The 23,040-nt window shown below is 39.2% G+C and overlaps 1 protein-coding gene across 5 annotated transcripts in view; it reads left to right on the top strand.

Annotated features, from left to right (window-relative positions):
* MIPOL1 (mirror-image polydactyly 1) overlaps window positions 1–23,040 on the top strand; it is a 1,201,709-nt gene that overhangs the window by 47,266 nt on the left and 1,131,403 nt on the right. For 3 of the 5 annotated variants that reach the window (XM_053697726.1, XM_053697723.1, XM_053697724.1), the window contains 2 exons: window positions 10,128–10,193; window positions 10,867–12,143. The exons of 1 other annotated variant lie outside the window; for it this stretch is intronic. In XM_053697726.1, the coding sequence (XP_053553701.1) occupies window positions 10,869–12,092 (1,224 nt within the window). In that variant the 5' untranslated portion in view covers window positions 10,128–10,193; window positions 10,867–10,868 and the 3' untranslated portion in view covers window positions 12,093–12,143. Of the gene's footprint in view, window positions 1–10,127; window positions 10,194–10,866; window positions 12,144–23,040 lie in introns of those variants that run through there. One more of the 5 variants, XM_053697727.1, reaches the window with a different exon arrangement.

Here is a 23,040-nt window from a genome sequence, read left to right as displayed (position 1 = left end):
CCATTTAAATGGTAATGTACCTGTGAGAATAGTAAGAGGTCTTACTATCTTAGAGAAATTCTTTATAAATTTCCGGTAGTAGTTAGCAAAACCGAGGAAGCGTTGAAGTTCTTTCTTTGATGTTGGTTGACACCAGTTCCTTACTGTACTAACTTTATTTTCTTCCATTTGAATCCCAGCTGAACTGATGTGGTACCCAAGAAAGGATATGGTATCCTTGTGGAATTCACATTTTTCAGGTTTTGCGTACAACTGATGAGAACGGAGTCTGGAGAGTACCCATCTGACATGTGTGATATGTTGAGGAAGATCATCGGAATATATGAGTATGTCGTCTAAATAAATGACTAGACAGACATCCAGAAGATCCCTGAATACATCATTTATGAAGTACTGGAACGTCGCGGGGGCATTACATAGCCCGAATGGCATTACCCTGTACTCATACAGGCCATATCTCGTCCTAAAGGCGGTAAGCCACTCATCACCTTTTCGAATCCTGACGAGATTATAAGCCCCACGAAGATCCAGTTTTGTGAAAATTTTTGCGTTTCCTAATCTTTCAATGAGTTCTGGTATGAGGGGGAGAGGGTATCGGTTTTTTATAGTTCTTCTGTTTAGTTCTCTGTAATCTATGATTGGTCTAAGTGAGGAATCTTTGTTTCTGACGAAGAACATTCCTGCCCCTGCTGGGGAAGTAGAAGGTCTTATGAAGCCCTTTCGGAGGTTCTCATCAAGGTAATTTTTTAGATGTTCTAACTCTGGCTGGCTGAGAGGATATAGATGTCCATGGGGAACAACAGCACCCGGTTGAAGTTCTATAGGGCAGTCGTATTTACGATGTGGTGGTAAAGTTTCTGCCTCTCTTTTGCTGAAAACATCAGCAAAATCCTTGTAGACTTCAGGTAGGTTGACTTCGGAATGTGATAGCTGTAAGACGTGTACCTGTGGATAACAAGTGGTTTTGCAATAGTCAGAAGTTAGCCCTAATGTTAAATTCTTCCAATCGATAAAAGGATTATGTTCTTGTAGCCAACTAAGACCCAAAACGACAGGAAACAATGGTGAAGGAAGTATGTCAAATACTAAGTATTCAGTATGTCCTGTGGACGTTTGTACCTGCAAAGGTACTGTTTCATGTGTAATAGGACCTGTGTGGATGTTTGAACCATCAATTACACGAACAACAACAGGTTGCTGCTTGCACACAAACTTAATTTTATTTCTTTTAACAACATCTAAATCCAAATAATTTCCATAAGCCCCTGAATCCACGATGGCCTCAGTCTTCAGTCTGCTTTGGTCCCACTGCAAAGTTAATGGGAGACGACAGTAAGTGGAGTTCATATGTGAAACACAAGATGTATGAATAGTAATGCACTTACTTCTCATTCTTTATCAGCGTTGGACAGTCCTTCACCGTGTGGTTCGGATTAGCACAGTACATGCAGAGCATTTGAGTCCTTCTGCGGTTGCGTTCTTCGGAAGTGAGTGGTCCACGGATTATACCTATGTCCATAGGTTCTGGGGTTGTTTTGTGTATGGGAGGCAAACGGTGTGAGGAGGTTGCTCTGTGTGTGTTCTCCTGATAACCCTGTTCGCTTCTCCTCTCACGGAGACGTCTATCAATTTGGGTAGTAAGTCTCATAAGTTGTTCTAGGGAATCAGGTAAGTCGATTCGGGCCAGTTCATCTTTAATTGCGTCTGATAACCCTATCCTAAACTGGTTCTTAAGCGCTACTGTATTCCATAAGGAGTCCGTGGAGTATTGTTTAAACTCCGTTATATATTCCTCCACTTGCCGTTTTCCTTGTTTGAGACTTCTCATGTTTGTCTCGGCGGTCTGTTGGAGGTTGGAATCCAAGTACAGTTCATCCATAGCATGTATGAACCGGTCTAGAGATGAAAGAATAGGGTCATCTGTCTCGTATAGTGTGTCTGCCCATGCCCGTGGTTCCCCTCTCAAGAAGGAAATGGTAGCTAAAACTTTAATCTTGTCAGTCTTGTATGTCTTGGCTTTTAGTTGAAATAACAAACTGCAAGAGTTTTTGAACTGTCTATAAAGTCTACGGTTGCCAGAGAATGGATCTGGTAGGGACACCTGAGGGTCAGGTTCAGAGGTCTTAGAGGTCAGGGTTTCCTTTAAAAGTTCATGTAAAGTTTGGTTTTCAAATTGTAGCTGTTTAAGGCCTTGTGCCAATTGGTCGACTCTTTGTGAGAGAGCATAAACTACTTGCGGTAGGTCTACTGGCTCCATTGCGTTTTAGGCTTAGTAATATGTCAGTTTAATTGAAGAATTCAGTCTATGGAACTCAACTGTAGACCTAAATAAGGTTTTGTATCACTTTGTCTGCTGCAATCCTGGTAATAGAATGGGTTACAGAATTAGACAGAATTGAAGTTTTTTATAATGTACTGATAAAGTTCCTCTGATAATTATAACACAGGTTATGTAGCAGTACTTTAGTTACCTCCTAGGTAGTAGGCAGATGAGCAGCGGTAAGATTTGTAAGACTTTAGGTAATGTCCCAACTTAGGTATGCTGTAAAGTATAGTATATCCCTTTAAGCAGTAGCTTCTTAACATGTGTGTCCCTTTAAGGGTTGCAGGTTCAAGGTAAGTAACTCCAATTTATATACAGATATGAGTATGCAAATCCCTTATTCAGGGTAATGAATATTTACCTGGAGACTCCTAAATGAAGAGGAGGATGCAGGACAAGTTGTGTTAAGTATTCACACAAGCTGATTTACTGCAGGCAGTGCCTTGTCCGTGGTTTCAGTGTGTGAAGATCCCAGACGCTGATGTTTTTCTCTGCAGCGTTGATACAGACAGGATCAGCTGTTGTTCCGGTGAGTAGTTTCAGTTTAGGATCCAGCTGGCTGCTTAGATGTGACAGGGAAATTGCTCCGTTAGCAGCAGCAGTAGAGAGAGAGGATTCCTCTGTGGGCTGTGAGGCAGAGCGAGACAAGTTGAAATATATACACAGGACAGGAGATAAATCAGAAGGAGGTGTGTACTGCCACGATGTTTTCATATAAGGCTCCCACACTGAAGTTTAATATCTCAGTCGTACAGATAAGTAACGTTAGCAAAATAACAGTTCAGAGAATCTGATTTAACTTTGAAGATTTTATCTCTTAGAGTGTGAATAAAGATCACAGGAGTAGAAATCCTGATGTGGCTCAGAAACAGTGCTCACTACAAACAAATTACTAAGCACTTGTCTGCAGCTGAGAAGGAAGCTTTATAGGCATTGGGGGAAGGGCAAAGGAAAACCTGACAGCAGGGGTCCCAGTTTTAAGAAAAAATCTAAATTCTATCCTATTCACAATCGTGGCAATGTTATAGAAACTTTCTATAATAGAGTGGAGAAAGATCTCCTGACACTTAAAAACAATCAACCCAAACACAATTTCAATCTATCTCTTGCTGAGAAAGAAGCCTTGGTGTCATTAAGAGACAATAATTCTCTGGTTATTAAAAATTCGGATAAAGGCGGCATGGTAGTAGTGATGGATAAGGAACAATATATTCAGGAAGGCTTAAGGCAATTACAAAAAGAGACTGATTATTTTGTTCTGAAAGGAGATCCAACTGTACAGTTCCAGATGGAACTTAAACAGCTTCTGGATGATGGCCTTGAACTAGGTATATTGGATAAGACCACTGTGGAATTTCTATCAGTTGATTTTCCCAAAATCCCTTTGTTCCATCACCTACCAAAGACCCATAAAACCCTTGACAATGTCCAAGGGAGACCCATAGTGAGTGGGGTTGACTCACTTTTGGGTAACTTGTCTGAGTGGTTGGATTCCATTCTCCAACCCATAGTCATGTCCCTCCACTCATATGTGAAAGATACCAAACACATTTTGAATCTAATTGAGAAGATTGAATGGAATGATGGATTTAAATGGCTCACTGTGGATGCTGTTTCATTGTACTCTAGCATCCCACACCAGGTGGGAGTACAAGCCATAGCGTTTTTTCTGGAACACGAGTCAGATTACAATGAGACCTTTATCGAGTATGTGATTAAAGTAACCACTTTTTTACTTACACACAACTTTTTCAAGTTTGAGGATGTTTACTATCTCCAAAGATGTGGCACTGCCATGGGAGCTAAATTTGCACCATCATTCGCGAATCTATTCTTAGGATGGTGGGAGCTTTGCCATATCTTTGGGGATAGTAATCCTTACAGAGATTGTATCTCCTTTTATAGGAGGTACATCGATGACCTCCTCTTTGTGTGGACAGGGGACCTAACCAGTATTTCTCTGTTTATAAATTTTCTCAACAACAATGAGTTTGGCCTCAGATTCACTTATGAACTTAATGACAAATTCATTAATTATCTTGACCTTACTTTAGAGGCCATAGATAATGGCACAGTCAAATCGACTATCTATCGCAAACCCATTTCGGGCAATTCTCTACTTTTGGGTTCCAGTTGCCACCCAAAACATGTCCCTTTTGCTATAGCAAAGGGTGAATACACTAGGCTAAAGAGGAACTGTACTCTGCACACTGATTTCCAGAGAGAATCCAGAGGACTGGACAAGAGACTTAGGGATAGGAATTATCCACCCAAGGCCATAAGAAAAGCCAGGGAACAGGTTCAAACCATTCCCAGGGAAAAGTTGCTGGGAACAAAACAGGACACCAGGCAAAGGAAACAGGGGGTTACTTTTGTTACCACTCATAGTGTCCAATATCCATTGATATGCGACATTGTTCGCAAACATTTCCCATTGCTTTTGGCTGAGGAGAAATTAGTGGATACTGTGAAATCAGGTCTAAGATGTGCTTTTAGGAAAAGCCCCACTTTAGGCTCCATTCTTTCACCCACACTATTAAAATCTGATAAATCCAAGCAAAGTGCCTGGCTTAAACACCCAGGCATGTACAAATGTGGACATCGGAAATGTAAACCCTGTGATTTTGTCAAAATCACTAAAGGTTTTGCAAGTGAAGCAACCAAAAAAGAATATGAGATCAGATCCTGCATGAACTGCAAGACAGAATCTGTGATTTACTTGATCGAGTGCACTTTATGTAAAATCCAGTATGTTGGACTCACGTCACATGACCTAAATACTAGGATCAGAGAACATTTGTCCTCATTTAACACCAAGAGGGCATCAACCCCTATTGTTCAACATTTTGGGGTGTATCATGACAATAATCTCCAGGGCTTCACCTGGTGTGCGATTGAAAAAGTTAATAGACCTACCAGGGGAGGGGATATTGATATTCTCCTCGCCAGACGCGAAGCCTTTTGGATTTTCACACTCGGAACACGGGTACCTGTAGGACTCAACTCCAGATATGATGTTTTAAATCTCTGGGAGTAATTCTTGCGAACATAGATTATGTTGCCCTCTACACTTACTAGGTGCACAGTCCTTACAACATCTGAATTTACTCATCCTTTACTACTGTATTTATATATATATATTTATATATATATATATATATATATATATATATATATATTTTCCACATTGTATTATCTTTACTATTATCATACTATTGCCATACATTATATATTGGCATCCTAGTATTCCATTCTGTCTAGTGTAACATTACCATCAATAACGTGGCGATAGGCCTTGGCATCAGACTTTAAACGCAACACTAGCCACATATATATATTTATATATTTTTGTACACATTCTCCTAAGTGATTGTCTCCAGTATATAATGAGAGAGTTATTGTGTTTAATTACTGTAAGATTGTAGCCTGATAGTATAGTGGGTTGGTTCAGTGGATCCCAATGATTATGTATCTTACACATCCATATATCTAACAGGTATACGTTTATGTCTCTACACCCAGGCAGTTATATTACAGGGTATAAAAGAATAAGCCATTGTCATTTTACTCTCCAGCATGTTAGTTCAGGCATAGATTAATATTTATGCCTTCTTTCAAACTATTATTTATTCTTATCTTACCCAGTAACATGTAGGTGTCAGCTTAGACTAATTATCAACTGCCCACTTATACTGTCTAATTTTTCCTATGGTATTTTGTTCCCAGAATGACTAATATATCTAAGTCTTGTCCAGATCTAGGATTCTCCCAAATATGAATTTGGAATTTTATAGGCATTTACAATCATCCACATTGAATAGCCTTAATTATATATCTGAATGGGTTTATCATATTTTATGATCTATATGGCATTAGATTTTCCCATTAATATACTTTTTGGGCTTATCCGTTTGGACATTTCTTTAGTTATTATTCATAGTATATTGAATGTCATTATGCAGCAAAGGTGTCAGCATGGCACTCTCAGTATACACTATTTACCTTATCATTTGATTAGATATACACTTAGCACTACTAGTATATACTATCTACCTTATCATTTGATTAGATATATACATTTTTATCTGGGTTTACAATTGCAGGCTAGTTGTTTAGCTTTAATCTAGTTCAGTGGAACATATCTATTAATTTTCTGCATATTTTACATGATACTTTTGTAGGTAAGATCTAGGCACACATATACAGTCCCTGATCTAATTACTTTGCAGTATTCCGTTTATGTTTTTTGTCTACTTATGTATATACTACTGCCAGTTTTCTACTATCAACATTACATCCTTTCAGTATGTTAATTAGTGTTAGCAGCACAGGCATCTAGTTACTATTCAGGTGTGCACAGGTTTAGTTTGAGGGCGTTGTTGTATTTTTTAACCTATCACATTTGTTTGAATTGTTTTTAAACAGGTGTGGGGCTCAGCACTACAGGCTATGACTACGGATCATTTCCGAAACATGTAAGCCAGTTAGTGCTGCGCCCTCAGCACCTTCCACATCGTCTTTGCTGTGAATATCCATGTTTGATTTTATTTGTACCAAGAATAAAGGATTTAATTTTATGCTACTGGGACTTCCTCTCTTTGATCTTTTCACTTTCCAGTACACCGGTAGCATTTGCTGAGTATGGGACATTGATTATCAGTTTGGAGCAAGTATGATGACCATCTGTGTTTAGCCATATACTTACGGTCCTGGTGACCGCTGTTTTCAACACTAAGTCTCACCGTGTTACGGAGCGGAGCAGGGGGGAGGAGCAACTTACACAATACAAGGAAGTACTGTGGCTGGGATAAGTTGAGGCGGTAGAGGTACACCGCTTCGTCCTGGCGCCTTCCGGTGAATTTGCCCTTTTCCTGATTGGAGCCTTACCTGCACGGAGTGTGGCGGATGTAAAGCGGCAGAGGTCTGCCAGAAGTACCCCCAATCCGCAGAACACGGGTGAGTGAAGGTTAACATAACGTTTTATTTGGTTTGCCTAAGAGTGCCGGTTACTTGTTACAAGCATTGCAATTGGTTATTAGACAAGTATTATTTGCCTGTTCAGTGCAATTACCTGGGGCAGCTCGCGACCAACAGACATTTCACATCACTCTGTTTTACACATATTGGCTACACATTTGGTGCACATACTTTGAATTTTTTGGAAACAGTTAAAAGTCTGAACGGCTGGCACAATAAGAAGAGTTTCTCTTAGTTTATCAGTTTATCCAAGGTAGTAACCAGAATAAAACAAGAAAGTGCCTTTAATTCTGGTTGCCTCACAGGACTTAGTATGCTGATCTAATACAAGTATCCCCCAGCCAGCCTTGGCTATTCCTCTCAGGAAGTATCTTTTCTCTCATGGTCTCTTCTTTCATCAAGACCACAAATCTGTCTGATTGATGGCATGGCGTTTGAATGCCTAATTTTCTATCAAAGGGGTTCCTCTTATCAAATGATGGACAGTCTACCTGAAATGTATTATTGTTTAAAAAGATAAAATAATCCCTGTATTACCCATTCCCCAGTTTTGCATAACCAACACTGTTATATTAATACTTTTTTTACCTCTGTGATTACATTGTTTCTAAGCCTCTGCAGGCTGCCCCTTTTTCTCAGTTCTTTTGACAGACATACACTTTAGCCAATCAGTCCTGACTTATACATAACTCCACAGGAGGGAGCACAATATTATCTATATAACACACATGAACTAGCAGTGCCTAAATGTGAAAAACTGCCAAAATGCACTGAGATAGAGGTGGCAAGGGTTTAGATATTAGCATATGAGCCTACCTAGATTTAGTCTTTTAACAAAGCATACCAAGGGAACAAAGCAAATTTTGATGATAAAGTAAATTGTAAAGTTGTTTTAAAATTGCATGCCCTATCTGAATCAGGTAAGTTTTTAATTTTGACTTGGCTGTCCCTTTTAATTCAAGCCTGAAAGCCTGTTACCAGGCACATTTACCACAAGTTATGGAAAGCTTTACTCACCTCGCATGATTTTGAGCATTTATATATTTTTTGTGTTTTGTTTTTCATGTATTACTTGTATGTTACAATTTTTACAGGATGGTCTAGAAAAAACATTTGTCTGCCTTGTTGGTCTTGTATCACAAAAAGATCTCTAGACTCCCTGACTTTCAAGCCTTTGTTCAGGCCTTAGGATAAGACCGGTTATGAGACCAGCATTTCCTCCATTAAACCTTAACCTAGTTTTAAGTTATTCAGCCTTCGGAACCTAAATTTGTCTTGATATTCAACGGTTATCTTTTTTTTCCTTTTGTTTTCTCTCGGTCATTTCCTCAGCCAGAAGAGTGTCTGAACTTTCTACCCTACCCTGCGCTTCCCCTTAAGCGACAAGTAGGTGGTTTTGACAACCAATTATTATTTCCTTTCTAAAGTGGTACTTTCGTAACATTAATCAGAACATTGGGATTCCATCTCTCTGTCCAGCTTCTTAAAATGGTAAAGAGAGATTGCTTCACAACTTGGATGTGGTTAGCACACTCAAGTTTTGTCTTCAGGCCCACAAAATAATTTACAAATTCTTCTTCTTTGTTTATTCCTTTATGTGGTCCCTGCAAGTGACAAAAAGCTACAGCAATTACCTTAGAAATGAAGAATCCTTTGAACAAATTTGGTGGGACGCTGCTTTGTCCATGTTGTATACTTTTTACCAAATTCTATTATTTTTATACATTTCCCTCTTCTGAGACTGTTTTTGGTAGGAGAGTTCTGCAGGCAACGTGTCTTGTGTTTGTATGTGGTCTTGTGTATGTATGACTGAGGGATCATGGCTAAGTGGGGGGGATTACAAGCTCCATTATCTTGGGTGTTTTGCCTCCTCCTAGTGGATTGGACTTTAATCCCACATGATGGCTCATGGGTTCTCAAAATCACAAAACAAATGAATTTATCAATTAAGCATACTAATTTTTTTTTTATTATTATTATTATTATTTTTTATAGTATAAACTTTAATTAAATTTAAAATGTTGAATTATGGAAAAGAAACTACCAGTAGCAAGACCAGCATGATTAAGATAATCAGTAATAACACAAACAACATTTTAAAACCTCTTAATTAATTAGTAGAATTAACTGGTTAGAGTAAAACATATTATTTCTGAACAACCTGCATTTTCTATAATTACAACTATATTGATCCTACGTTTAAATCAACCAATAGAAGCTAGAAGACTTTATTATGAAATGCATTAAAGAACAATTAAATACTTTAATATTGACAGTATATTTTGTTTTTCTGAGAAATTTCAAAGATTGCTTCATTTTCCTGCCCACTCTTTCATGTGACATCCATTATCTCATTACAGACTCATATACATATACACTATGAACTCTTGCACATGCTAAGTAGAAGTGGGTGCCTTTAGAAAGTGTGACTGAGAACAAATTGATAATGCAAATTTAAATTTGACTTTAGTGTCCCTTTTACAACACTTAAAACATTGTAACCCATATTAATTAATCATCATAACATAACAATCAATGTTAATGATTACAAATGAGGTTAATTCAAATTGAACAGTGCATCACCAGGGTATAAAAATAACATTATTAGATCCATTAAAATATAGTGCATATTGAAGGAGTTAGTGGTAAGATTACTTTCCCACTGGGGTTGTTCACATATTTTTGTAAGCAAAAATTACATTTTTATTATTGCTCTTGAAAGAGTAAGGTTTTGTCTTTATTTTGGCTACTAGTTTATTGTGAACAAGATATTTTATTTGCCTAAACTAAATAATTGCTTATTTCTTTTCCCTTGTTTTTTTTTTAGGAAGAAGCTTCCTTGCTCTTTCTAGTTTGGTTTGTGTTGTTCCAGAAGGACTTAACCCATATTCTGGTAAATCTCTTTATTTCTTATTGCTCTGGAAAATAGTTAAAGGGCCATAATACCCAAATGTTTAAACACTTGAAAGTGATGCAGCATAGCTGTAAAAAGCTGACTAGAAAATATCTCCTGAACATCTCTATGTAAAAAAGAAAGATATTTTACCTCAAAAGTTCTTCAGTAGCCACCTCCCATTGTAAAGGATTTCTAAGCAGCATATTAGTGTGTCTATCCTAGGACAGCTGAAAGGATGAGCCTCGTGAACTCTCATATTATTTCACCAATCAGGTAAAGGAAGCTTACTATGAAATCTCATGAGAGTTAAGTGAAATCTCAAGAGATCACAGTAAGAGTTCATGACCTCTGCTGATGCTGATTGGCTGCTGTTCATTTCTTCATTTTTTTATTTTTTTACCTGCAGCTGGGAGCAGCTGAGTATAACTTTTTACACAGAACTTACTCTGCTGAGCTGAGGAGATTGTGAGGTAAAATATCTTCCTTTTTTACATAGAGATGCTCAGGTGATATTTTCCTGTCAGCTTTTTACAGTTATACTGCATCAGTTTCAAGTGATTTAGCATATGAGTATTATGTCCCTTTAACTGTTGTTCTTCATTTTTGCTGCTAATATAATGTCAGCAAGATAATAATTTATTTACAAAACTTTTTTTGTTTGTTTTTACAGACATGGCTGGGCTCGTGGCTTATTTTTTTTTCACTCGTGAGATGCATCTTAGAAGACAACGAAAGCTCTCAGATGACCCTAGAATTGCCAGTGGTCATGAGGCAGATGAGAGACACCCTGAGTCCAGAGATGTAGTGGTGCGACGTGTTTACAGACCCAGGCTTTATAGGGAGAGGCCAGAGCTCACATCACTGCCTGATGATATTGTATACCAGCGCTATAGATTCCCAAAGGATGTCATCTTAAACATCTATGAGTTGGTAAAGCATGACCTGGAACCAAAGACCAGGAGGGGTCATGCTATTCCTGGCGTGGTCAAGCTTATGAACTGCTTGCATTTTTTTGCAACTGGTTCGTTTCAGCACACATCAAGCACTGTCTCTGGAGTCTCTCAAAGTGCTTTTTCAAGGTCTTTTCAACCAGTAATGGATGCACTTAAAAAGCACCTGCCTACTTTTATAAAATTCCCCTCTGGAGAATCTGAGCTTTCCAAAATTAAGCAACATTTTTATTCCAAATTTAGAATCCCTAATGTGATTGGGTGCATAGCTTGCACCCACATTGCTATATGTGCCCCTTATGGTGACCCCGAAATCTATATAAATAGAAATGGGTGGCATTCCCTGAATGTGCAGGTAGTCTGTGACCACAATTGCGAAATTATTTATGTCCTCTCAGCATTCCCTGGTAGTACCCATGATGCTTATATTCTGAGGGAATCTGCCTTATATCGGGACTTTATGTGTGCTGAAAGCAAATCTGGATGTCTGTTAGGTAAGAGTTGTATTATTGAGATCTGTGCAGATGTTTGTAAGGTGTTTACAATTATTTTGATATTTTTTTATTATTTTTTTTCAGGAGATATGGGTTTTCCCTGCTACAACTGGCTTCTGACACCAATTGGAAACCCACAGACAGCGTCCCAGATCAAATACAATGAGGCACATGCAAAAGCCAGGGTGGTAGTTGAGAGGGCATTTAGCATCTTAAAGAGCAGGTTTAGGTGCTTGCACAAGACAGAGGGGGCACTGAAATACAGCCCAAGCAAAGTTGCTGATATAGTAGTTGTCTGCTGTATCCTTCACAACATTGCCTTACAGGAAAAAATCCCCATAGAGGTAGAGGACATATCAGAGGAGGATATGTCAAGTTTGGAGACAGAGGATACAGCAGATTCTCTTGCAGCAACAGACACAAGGGATAGAATTGTCAGCAACTATTTTTAAGATATTTTGTAATCTATTTATTATGTGTATATAATAAACTTTTTTTTTTAAAAAAAACAAGGCTTTTGTTGTTTGTAGTGAATAGATTACAGATCTAAGTTGAAGTTTAATTACTTTAAAAAAAAACATACTTTTTTTTTTAAATATATTACATACATTTCAAAAACGGCATAGTGTGGTATCCAAATACATATTTTCTTTTTTAAATTTATAAGGAATACAAAGTTAAAACATACTTATTTCTCCAACATTGGTGTGTCCGGTCCACGGCATCATCCATAACTTGTGGGAATATTCTCTTCCCCAACAGGAAATGGAAAAGAGCACAGCAAAAGCTGTCCATATAGTCCCTCCTAGGCTCCGCCCACCCCAGTCATTCTCTTTGCCGTTGCACAGGCGACATCTCCACGGAGATGGTTAAGAGTATGTGGTGTTTAGTTGTAGTTTTTTATTCTACTATCAAGAGTTTGTTATTGTAAAATAGTGCTGGTATGTACTATTTACTCTGAAACAGAAAAGGATGAAGAGTTCTGTTTGTGAGAGGAGTATGATTTTAGCAGCAGTAACTAAAATCGTTTGCTGTTTCCACATAGGACTGTTGAGATGAGATAACTTCAGTTGGGGGAAACAGTTAGCAGACTTCTCTGCTTAAGGTATGACTAGACATATTTCTAACAAGACTTTGTAATTTCTGGAAGGCTGTCATTTTTCCCCTCATGGGGACCGGTAAGCCATTTTCTTAGTCTCAAACAGAATAAAGGGCTTAATATGGGCTATAAAACTGGTTGACACTTTTATGGGCTAGATCGATTGCTTTATTTGGGCATTTTATACAGCTTGAGGTTGAATTTCACACTTTATAACTTTGGGGAACGTTATTTTCACGGCAGGCACTGGCCTAGACACCTTCCCAGTCAGGAAGGGCCTTCCTTGTAGTAGACAGAGCCTCATTTTCGCGCCATTACTGCGCAGTTACTTTTGAGAGCAGGACATGCAGCTGCATGTGTATGGGTTTGGAAGGAGTTGAAAAGGTCCCTAGAAGGCTTCATCTGGTATCGTATACCCCCTTGGGTTTGGTAAAGTCGCAGCAAAGGCTGTAGCTGAGACTGTAGAGGGGTTAAAACTATAAACGGCTCCGGTTTTGTCATTTTAAGGGTTAAAGGTCTGAAATTTGGGGTGCAATGCTTTGAATGCTTTAATACACTGTGGTGAAAATTTGGTCAAATTTGAACAATTCCTTCATAGGTTTTCACATATTCAGTAAAAAAGTGTGCCCTGTTTAAAATTTAAAGACAAGTAACGGTTTTATTTTAAAACGGTTTTTGTACTTTATTGACAAGTTTAAGCCTGTTTAACATGTCTGTGCCTTCAGATAAACTATGTTCTGTATGTATGGAAGCCAATGTGTCTCCCCCTTCAAAATTGTGTGATAATTGTGCCATAGCGTCCAAACAAAGTAAGGACAGTACTGCCACAGATAGTAAAGTTGCCCAAGATGATTCATCAGATAAAGGGAGTAGACATAGTTCTACATCATCTCCTTCTGTGTCTACACCAGTTTTGCCCACGCAGGCCCCTAGTACTTCTAGCGCGCCAATGCTTGTTACTATGCAACAATTGACGGCAGTAATGGATAACTCCATAGCAAATATTTTACCCAAAATGCCTGCATTTCAGAGAAAGCGCGATTGCTCTGTTTTAAACACTGTAGAGCAAGAGGGCGCTGATGATAATTACTCTGTCATACCCTCACACCAATCTGAAGTGGCCATGAGGGAGGTTTTGTCAGATGAGAAATTTTACCTGAATCAGAAATTTCCCCAACAGGCAGAACCTGATGTTGTGACATTTAAATTTAAATTGGAGCACCTCCGCGCACTGCTTAAGGAGGTGTTATCTACTCTGGATGATTGTGACAACCTGGTCATTCCAGAAAAATTGTGCAAGATGGACAAGTTCCTAGAGGTTCCGGTGCACCCCAACGCTTTTCCTATACCCAAGCGGGTGGCGGACATAGTGAATAAGGAGTGGGAGAAGCCCGGCATACCTTTTGCCCCCCTCCTATATTTAAGAAATTATTTCCTATGGTCGACCCCAGAAAGGACTTATGGCAGACAGTCCCTAAGGTCGAGGGGGCAGTTTCTACACTAGCTAAGCGCACTACTATTCCTATCGAGGATAATTGTGCTTTCAAAGATCCTATGGATAAAAAATTGGAGGGTTTGCTTAAAAAGATTTTTGTACAGCAAGGTTACCTCCTGCAACCTATTTCGTGCATTATTCCTGTCACTACAGCAGCATGGTTCTGGTTCGAGGAACTAGAAAAGTCGCTCAGTAGGGAGACTCCGTATGAGGAGGTTATGGACAGAATTCACGCACTTAAGTTAGCTAATTCCTTTATTTTAGATGCCGCTTTGCAGTTAGCAAGATTAGCAGCAAAAAATTCAGGGTTTGCAATTGTGGCGCGCAGAGCGCTCTGGCTAAAGTCTTGGTCAGCGGATGTATCTTCCAAGACAAAATTGCTTAATATCCCTTTCAAGGGTAAAACCCTTTTTGGGCCAGAATTGAAGGAAATTATATCATATATCACTGGGGGTAAGGGCCACGCCCTCCCACAAGATAGGCCTTTCAAGGCCAAGAATAAGTCTAATTTTCGTTCCTTTCGCAATTTCAGGAACGGACCGGCCTCCAACTCTGCAACCTCTAGACAAGAGGGTAGGGTAATGCTTCGCAAACCAAACCAGCTTGGAAACCGATGCAAGGCTGGAACAAGGGTAAACAGGCCAAGAAGCCTGCTGCTGCTACCAAAACAGCATGAAGGGGTAGCCCCCGATCCGGGACCGGATCTAGTAGGGGCAGACTCTCTCTCTTTGCTCAGGCTTGGGCAAGAGATGTTCAGGATCCCTGGGCACTAGAAATAGTTTCTCAGGGTTATCTTCTAGAATTCAAGGAACTACCCCCAAGGGGAAGGTTCCACATGTCTTGCTTATCTTTAAACCAAATAAAGAGACAGGCATTCTTACATTGTGTAGAAGACCTGTTAAAGATGGGAGTGATACACCCAGTTCCAACTGTGGAACAAGGTCAGGGGTTTTACTCAAATCTTTTAAAGAAAAGAGGGGAAGACCAATGGCACTACAATTTCACTTAAGGCTAAGCTCAGGATCTCGTTACTGTAGCTACTTCTGGCATAATTTCCAGATGTAATAGTATGTAATACTGGAGTCTGCGGTGCTGTGTACTTGGCTGCAACTTGAAAGACTGAGTGTGGTTAAATTAATAACCACTAGGAATTGTACACGGATAGCACTTGTGAGCTATGTGAATGAACTGGAATTAACCACATATTACAAAAAGACTAATCAGTGATTGGAATGATAATGTTCTCAAGGTATACAAAAAACTACACTAAATTAAAACTTAACGTTTATTGATTAAACAGTGCTAAAATTAGCGGAAAACTACATATAATTAAAAACACTAGCTAGAAATAGAAGCTATGTTTTATTAAGCAAAGGAGAGTATTTGGGTAGTTAATCTGGGGTCTTAAGTAGGTGATGTCTACACAACTGACTTATTAAGTATGTTGTCAGTACTGAATAGTCTACAGAGTTAGTATGTAGAATGTGGGTATGGAGAATATAAGGTGTCTTAAAGGACTGTTGTCATACGTGGGTCTATTGGGTTGACTGTTAACAGCAATATCAAAGTCCTTAAAGTCTACTAAGAGTGGGTGGTCTTTAGTGATTAATCCCTATATAACCCATCTATAGTTATGGCTGTTGAACAATAAGTTTTGTGTATCTAATAGTCGGAAGGGTGGTATTCCGTATCTAAATTATTTGGTTGGAATACGTCGGTATGGTATTTGATGTTCTATCTCCTTATGTATGTGTTACACTTTCTCTTATTGGAATATTACCCAGATTCAAAATAGATTGTGTTACACGTTTCTCTTGTTTTTTAATTTTGAGATTTAAAGATTTACTGTATTTGAGATGGACACATACAAGTTTTTTATATATTGTACTGTGGTTTATTGTTGTACTCCACAGATTTGATTTGACAATAAAGTTTTTTTCTCCCTTTAGTTAATTTGTTTCATTCACTGAATTCAACCACTAAAGGCAAGATAACGTTTAATGTACGTTTTCTTTTTAGTATGTATTTCTTCAGAGGTAAAAAAATATATATATACTTAATGTTAGGCAGGGAGATGTTTATGGTTTCTACCTTTTTCTCTAATATATATGTTTCTTCTGTTAAGTGTGATCAGTCCACGGGTCATCATTACTTCTGGGATATTACTCCTCCCCAACAGGAAGTGCAAGAGGATTCACCCAGCAGAGTTGCATATAGCCCCTCCCCTCTACGTCACCCCCAGTCATTCTCTTGCACCCAACGACTAGATAGGATGTGTGAGAGGACTATGGTGATTTTATTTAGTTTATTTCTTCAATCAAAAGTTTGTTATTTTTTAATAGCACCGGAGTGTGTTATTCCTTCTCTGGTAGAGTTTGAAGAAGAATCTACCAGAGTTTTTTACTATGATTTTAGCCGGAGTTGTTAAGATCATATTGCTGTTTCTCGGCCATCTGAGGAGAGGTAAACTTCAGATCAGGGGACAGCGGGCAGTTTATTCTGCAAAAAGGTATGTAGCAGTTTTTATTTTCTAACAATGGAATTGCTGAGAAAATCCTGCCATACCGACATTATATCATGTATGTATAATTTACATTTTAGTATTCTGGGGAATGGTACTTCACTGGAATTACACTGTGTATATAAGATTTTAGCCTAATAGAAATACAACAGGCTTTTTAATAATTCTTAATTATGTTAAACGTTTTTGCTGGAATGTAAAATCGTTTTCATTTTCTGAGGTACTGGGTGAATAAAATGTTTGGGCACTATTTTTCCACTTGGCAGTTGCTGGATCTAATTATGACAGTTTTTAATCTCTCTCACTGTTGTGTGTGAGGGGGTGGGACCTTTTTTGGCGCTTTTGCTACGCATCAAAAATTTCAGTCAAAAGCTCATTGTTTTTTCCTGCATGTTCCGGTTTATCTCTACAGAACCCAGGGATCTTCAAAGCTAATTTGAGGGAAGTAATCTAACAGAGCTGTAAGATTGTAGTTGACTGTGATAAAAAACATTTATTCTTTAACTTTTTTATGCCTCAGGGTTAGTTATTTCTTGCTACTGGGTACAAGCCTTTGCTAAGTTGCATTTTGTTTTACAAAGCTGATTGATTTCATCTGTTATATATATTCAGTGCTTTTCAAGCACAGTTCGTTTTTTTCATTGTATTTTACTTGTATAGTATTTCCAAATTGCAAGTTTATTTGCTAGTTTGTTAATGTACGTTTTCTTTTTAGTATGTATTTCTTCAGAGGTAAAAAAATATATATATACTTAATGTTAGGCAGGGAGATGTTTATGGTTTCTACCTTTTTCTCTAATATATATGTTTCTTCTGTTAAGTGTGATCAGTCCACGGGTCATCATTACTTCTGGGATATTACTCCTCCCCAACAGGAAGTGCAAGAGGATTCACCCAGCAGAGTTGCATATAGCCCCTCCCCTCTACGTCACCCCCAGTCATTCTCTTGCACCCAACAACTAGATAGGATGTGTGAGAGGACTATGGTGATTTTATTTAGTTTATTTCTTCAATCAAAAGTTTGTTATTTTTTAATAGCACCGGAGTGTGTTATTCCTTCTCTGGTAGAGTTTGAAGAAGAATCTACCAGAGTTTTTTACTATGATTTTAGCCGGAGTTGTTAAGATCATATTGCTGTTTCTCGGCCATCTGAGGAGAGGTAAACTTCAGATCAGGGGACAGCGGGCAGTTTATTCTGCAAAAAGGTATGTAGCAGTTTTTATTTTCTAACAATGGAATTGCTGAGAAAATCCTGCCATACCGACATTATATCATGTATGTATAATTTACATTTTAGTATTCTGGGGAATGGTACTTCACTGGAATTACACTGTGTATATAAGATTTTAGCCTAATAGAAATACAACAGGCTTTTTAATAATTCTTAATTATGTTAAACGTTTTTGCTGGAATGTAAAATCGTTTTCATTTTCTGAGGTACTGGGTGAATAAAATGTTTGGGCACTATTTTTCCACTTGGCAGTTGCTGGATCTAATTATGACAGTTTTTAATCTCTCTCACTGTTGTGTGTGAGGGGGTGGGACCTTTTTTGGCGCTTTTGCTACGCATCAAAAATTTCAGTCAAAAGCTCATTGTTTTTTCCTGCATGTTCCGGTTTATCTCTACAGAACCCAGGGATCTTCAAAGCTAATTTGAGGGAAGTAATCTAACAGAGCTGTAAGATTGTAGTTGACTGTGATAAAAAACATTTATTCTTTAACTTTTTTATGCCTCAGGGTTAGTTATTTCTTGCTACTGGGTACAAGCCTTTGCTAAGTTGCATTTTGTTTTACAAAGCTGATTGATTTCATCTGTTATATATATTCAGTGCTTTTCAAGCACAGTTCGTTTTTTTCATTGTATTTTACTTGTATAGTATTTCCAAATTGCAAGTTTATTTGCTAGTTTGTTAATGTACGTTTTCTTTTTAGTATGTATTTCTTCAGAGGTAAAAAAATATATATATACTTAATGTTAGGCAGGGAGATGTTTATGGTTTCTACCTTTTTCTCTAATATATATGTTTCTTCTGTTAAGTGTGATCAGTCCACGGGTCATCATTACTTCTGGGATATTACTCCTCCCCAACAGGAAGTGCAAGAGGATTCACCCAGCAGAGTTGCATATAGCCCCTCCCCTCTACGTCACCCCCAGTCATTCTCTTGCACCCAACAACTAGATAGGATGTGTGAGAGGACTATGGTGATTTTATTTAGTTTATTTCTTCAATCAAAAGTTTGTTATTTTTTAATAGCACCGGAGTGTGTTATTCCTTCTCTGGTAGAGTTTGAAGAAGAATCTACCAGAGTTTTTTACTATGATTTTAGCCGGAGTTGTTAAGATCATATTGCTGTTTCTCGGCCATCTGAGGAGAGGTAAACTTCAGATCAGGGGACAGCGGGCAGTTTATTCTGCAAAAAGGTATGTAGCAGTTTTTATTTTCTAACAATGGAATTGCTGAGAAAATCCTGCCATACCGACATTATATCATGTATGTATAATTTACATTTTAGTATTCTGGGGAATGGTACTTCACTGGAATTACACTGTGTATATAAGATTTTAGCCTAATAGAAATACAACAGGCTTTTTAATAATTCTTAATTATGTTAAACGTTTTTGCTGGAATGTAAAATCGTTTTCATTTTCTGAGGTACTGGGTGAATAAAATGTTTGGGCACTATTTTTCCACTTGGCAGTTGCTGGATCTAATTATGACAGTTTTTAATCTCTCTCACTGTTGTGTGTGAGGGGGTGGGACCTTTTTTGGCGCTTTTGCTACGCATCAAAAATTTCAGTCAAAAGCTCATTGTTTTTTCCTGCATGTTCCGGTTTATCTCTACAGAACCCAGGGATCTTCAAAGCTAATTTGAGGGAAGTAATCTAACAGAGCTGTAAGATTGTAGTTGACTGTGATAAAAAACATTTATTCTTTAACTTTTTTATGCCTCAGGGTTAGTTATTTCTTGCTACTGGGTACAAGCCTTTGCTAAGTTGCATTTTGTTTTACAAAGCTGATTGATTTCATCTGTTATATATATTCAGTGCTTTTCAAGCACAGTTCGTTTTTTTCATTGTATTTTACTTGTATAGTATTTCCAAATTGCAAGTTTATTTGCTAGTTTGTTAAACATGTCTGATTCAGAAGATGAGACCTGTACTATTTGTACTAAAGCCAAGGTGGAGCCCAATAGAAATTTATGTACTAACTGTATTGATGCTACATTAAATAAAAGTCAATCTGTACAAATTGAACAAATTTCACCAAACAACGAGGGGAGAGTTATGCCGACTAACTCGCCTCACGTGACAGTACCTGCATCTCCCGCTCGGGACGTGCGCGATATGGCGACGCCAAGTACATCTGGGCGGCCATTACAAATAACATTACAAGATATGGCTACTGTTATGACTGAGGTTTTGGCTAAATTACCAGAACTAAGGGGCAAGCGTGATCACTCTGGAGTGAGAACAGAGTGCGCTGATAATATTAGGGCCATGTCAGATACTGCGTCACAACTTGCAGAACATGAGGACGGAGAGCTTCATTCTGCGGCTGACGGTTCTGATCCAAACAGATTGGATTCAGATATTTTAAATTTAAGCTGGAAAACCTCCGTGTTTTACTAGGGGAGGTGTTAGCGGCCCTGAATGATTGTAACACAGTTGCAATACCCGAGAAAATTTGTAGGTTGGATAAATATTTTGCTGTACCAACAAGTAATGACGTTTTTCCTATACCTAAAAGACTAACTGAAATTATTACTAAGGAGTGGGATAGACCCGGTGTGCCGTTCTCACCCCCTCCAATATTTAGAAAGATGTTTCCAATAGACACCACCACACGGGATTTATGGCAAACGGTCCCTAAGGTGGAGGGAGCAGTTTCTACTTTAGCTAAACGTACCACTATCCCGGTAGAGGATAGCTGTGCCTTTTCAGATCCAATGGATAAAAAATTAGAGGGTTACCTTAAGAGAATGTTTGTTCAACAAGGTTTTATATTGCAACCCCTTGCATGCATTGCGCCGATCACGGCTGCAGCGGCATTCTGGATTGAGTCTCTAGAAGAGAATCTTGGTTCAGCTACGCTGGACGACATTTCAGACAGGCTTAGAGTACTTAAGCTATCTAATTCATTCATTTCGGAAACCGTAGTACATTTAATTAAACTTACGGCTAAGAATTCCGGATTCGCCATTCAAGCGCGCAGAGCACTGTGGCTAAAATCCTGGTCAGCTGATGTAACTTCTAAGTCCAAATTACTTAATATACCTTTCAAGGGACAGACCTTATTTGGGCCTGGTTTGAAAGAAATTATCGCTGACATTACAGGAGGTAAGGGCCACGCCCTACCTCAAGACAAAGCCAAACCTAAGGCTAGACAGTCTAATTTTCGTTCCTTTCGGAATTTCAAAGCAGGAGCAGCATCATCTTCCACTACTCCAAAACAAGAAGGATCTGGTGCTCGCTACAGACAAGGCTGGAGACCTAACCAGTCCTGGAACAAGGGCAAGCAGGCCAGGAAGCCTGCAGCTGCCACTAAAACAGCATGAATTGAGGGCCCCCGATCCGGGATCGGATCTAGTGGGGGGCAGACTTTCTCTCTTCGCCCAGGCTTGGGCAAGAGATGTCCAGGATCCCTGGACGCTAGAGATAATATCTCAGGGATGCCTTCTGGACTTCAAACACTCTCCTCCAAGAGAGAGATTTCATCTGTCAAGGTTGTCGACAAACCAAACAAAGAAAGAAGCGTTTCTACGCTGCATACAAGATCTATTGTTAATGGGAGTAATCCATCCAGTTCCACGGTCGGAACAGGGACAAGGGTTTTACTCAAATCTGTTTGTGGTTCCCAAAAAAGAGGGAACTTTCAGACCAATCCTGGATTTAAAGATCCTAAACAAATTCCTAAGAGTTCCATCATTCAAAATGGAGACTATCCGGACAATTTTACCCATGATCCAAGAAGGTCAGTACATGACCACAGTGGACTTAAAGGACGCTTACCTTCACATACCGATTCACAAAGATCATTACCGGTATCTAAGGTTTGCCTTTCTAGACAGGCATTACCAGTTTGTGGCTCTTCCATTCGGATTGGCTACAGCTCCAAGAATCTTCACAAAGGTTCTAGGTGCTCTTCTGGCGGTACTAAGACCGCGGGGAATTTCGGTAGCTCCTTACCTAGACGACATTCTGATACAAGCTTCAAGCTTTCAAACTGCCAAGTCTCATACAGAGTTAGTACTGGCATTTCTAAGGTCACATGGATGGAAGGTGAACGAAAAGAAAAGTTCACTCGTTCCACTTACAAGAGTTCCCTTCCTGGGGACTCTTATAGATTCTGTAGAAATGAAGATTTACCTGACGGAAGACAGGTTAACAAGACTTCAAAGTGCTTGCCGCACCCTTCATTCCATTCAACACCCATCGGTGGCTCAATGCATGGAGGTAATCGGCCTAATGGTAGCAGCAATGGACATAGTGCCATTTGCTCGCTTACACCTCAGACCACTGCAATTGTGCATGCTAAGTCAGTGGAATGGGGATTACTCAGACTTGTCCCCTTCTCTGAATCTGAATCAAGAGACCAGAAATTCTCTTCTATGGTGGCTTTCTCGGCCACATCTGTCCAGGGGGATGCCATTCAGCAGACCAGACTGGACAATTGTAACAACAGACGCCAGCCTTCTAGGTTGGGGTGCCGTCTGGAATTCTCTGAAGGCTCAGGGACAATGGAGTCAGGAGGAGAGTCTCCTGCCAATAAACATTCTGGAATTGAGAGCAGTTCTCAATGCCCTCCTGGCTTGGCCCCAGTTGACAACTCGGGGGTTCATCAGGTTTCAGTCGGACAACATCACGACTGTAGCTTACATCAACCATCAGGGAGGGACAAGGAGCTCCCTAGCAATGATGGAAGTATCAAAGATAATTCGCTGGGCAGAGTCTCACTCTTGCCACCTGTCAGCAATCCACATCCCGGGAGTGGAGAATTGGGAGGCGGATTTCTTAAGTCGTCAGACTTTTCATCCGGGGAATGGGAACTTCATCCGGAGGTCTTTGCCCAAATACTTCGACGTTGGGGCAAGCCAGAGATAGATCTCATGGCGTCTCGACAGAACGCCAAGCTTCCTCCGTACGGGTCCAGATCCAGGGATCCAGGAGCAGTCCTAATAGATGCCCTGACGGCACCTTGGGACTTCAGGATGGCTTATGTGTTTCCACCCTTCCCGATGCTTCCTCGATTGATTGCCAGAATCAAACAGGAGAGAGCATCAGTG

This window comes from Bombina bombina, chromosome 1 (genome assembly GCF_027579735.1).
Source record: "Bombina bombina isolate aBomBom1 chromosome 1, aBomBom1.pri, whole genome shotgun sequence".
NCBI classification, from domain to species: domain Eukaryota; kingdom Metazoa; phylum Chordata; class Amphibia; order Anura; family Bombinatoridae; genus Bombina; species Bombina bombina.
This window is presented reverse-complemented; position numbering and strand designations above follow the sequence as displayed.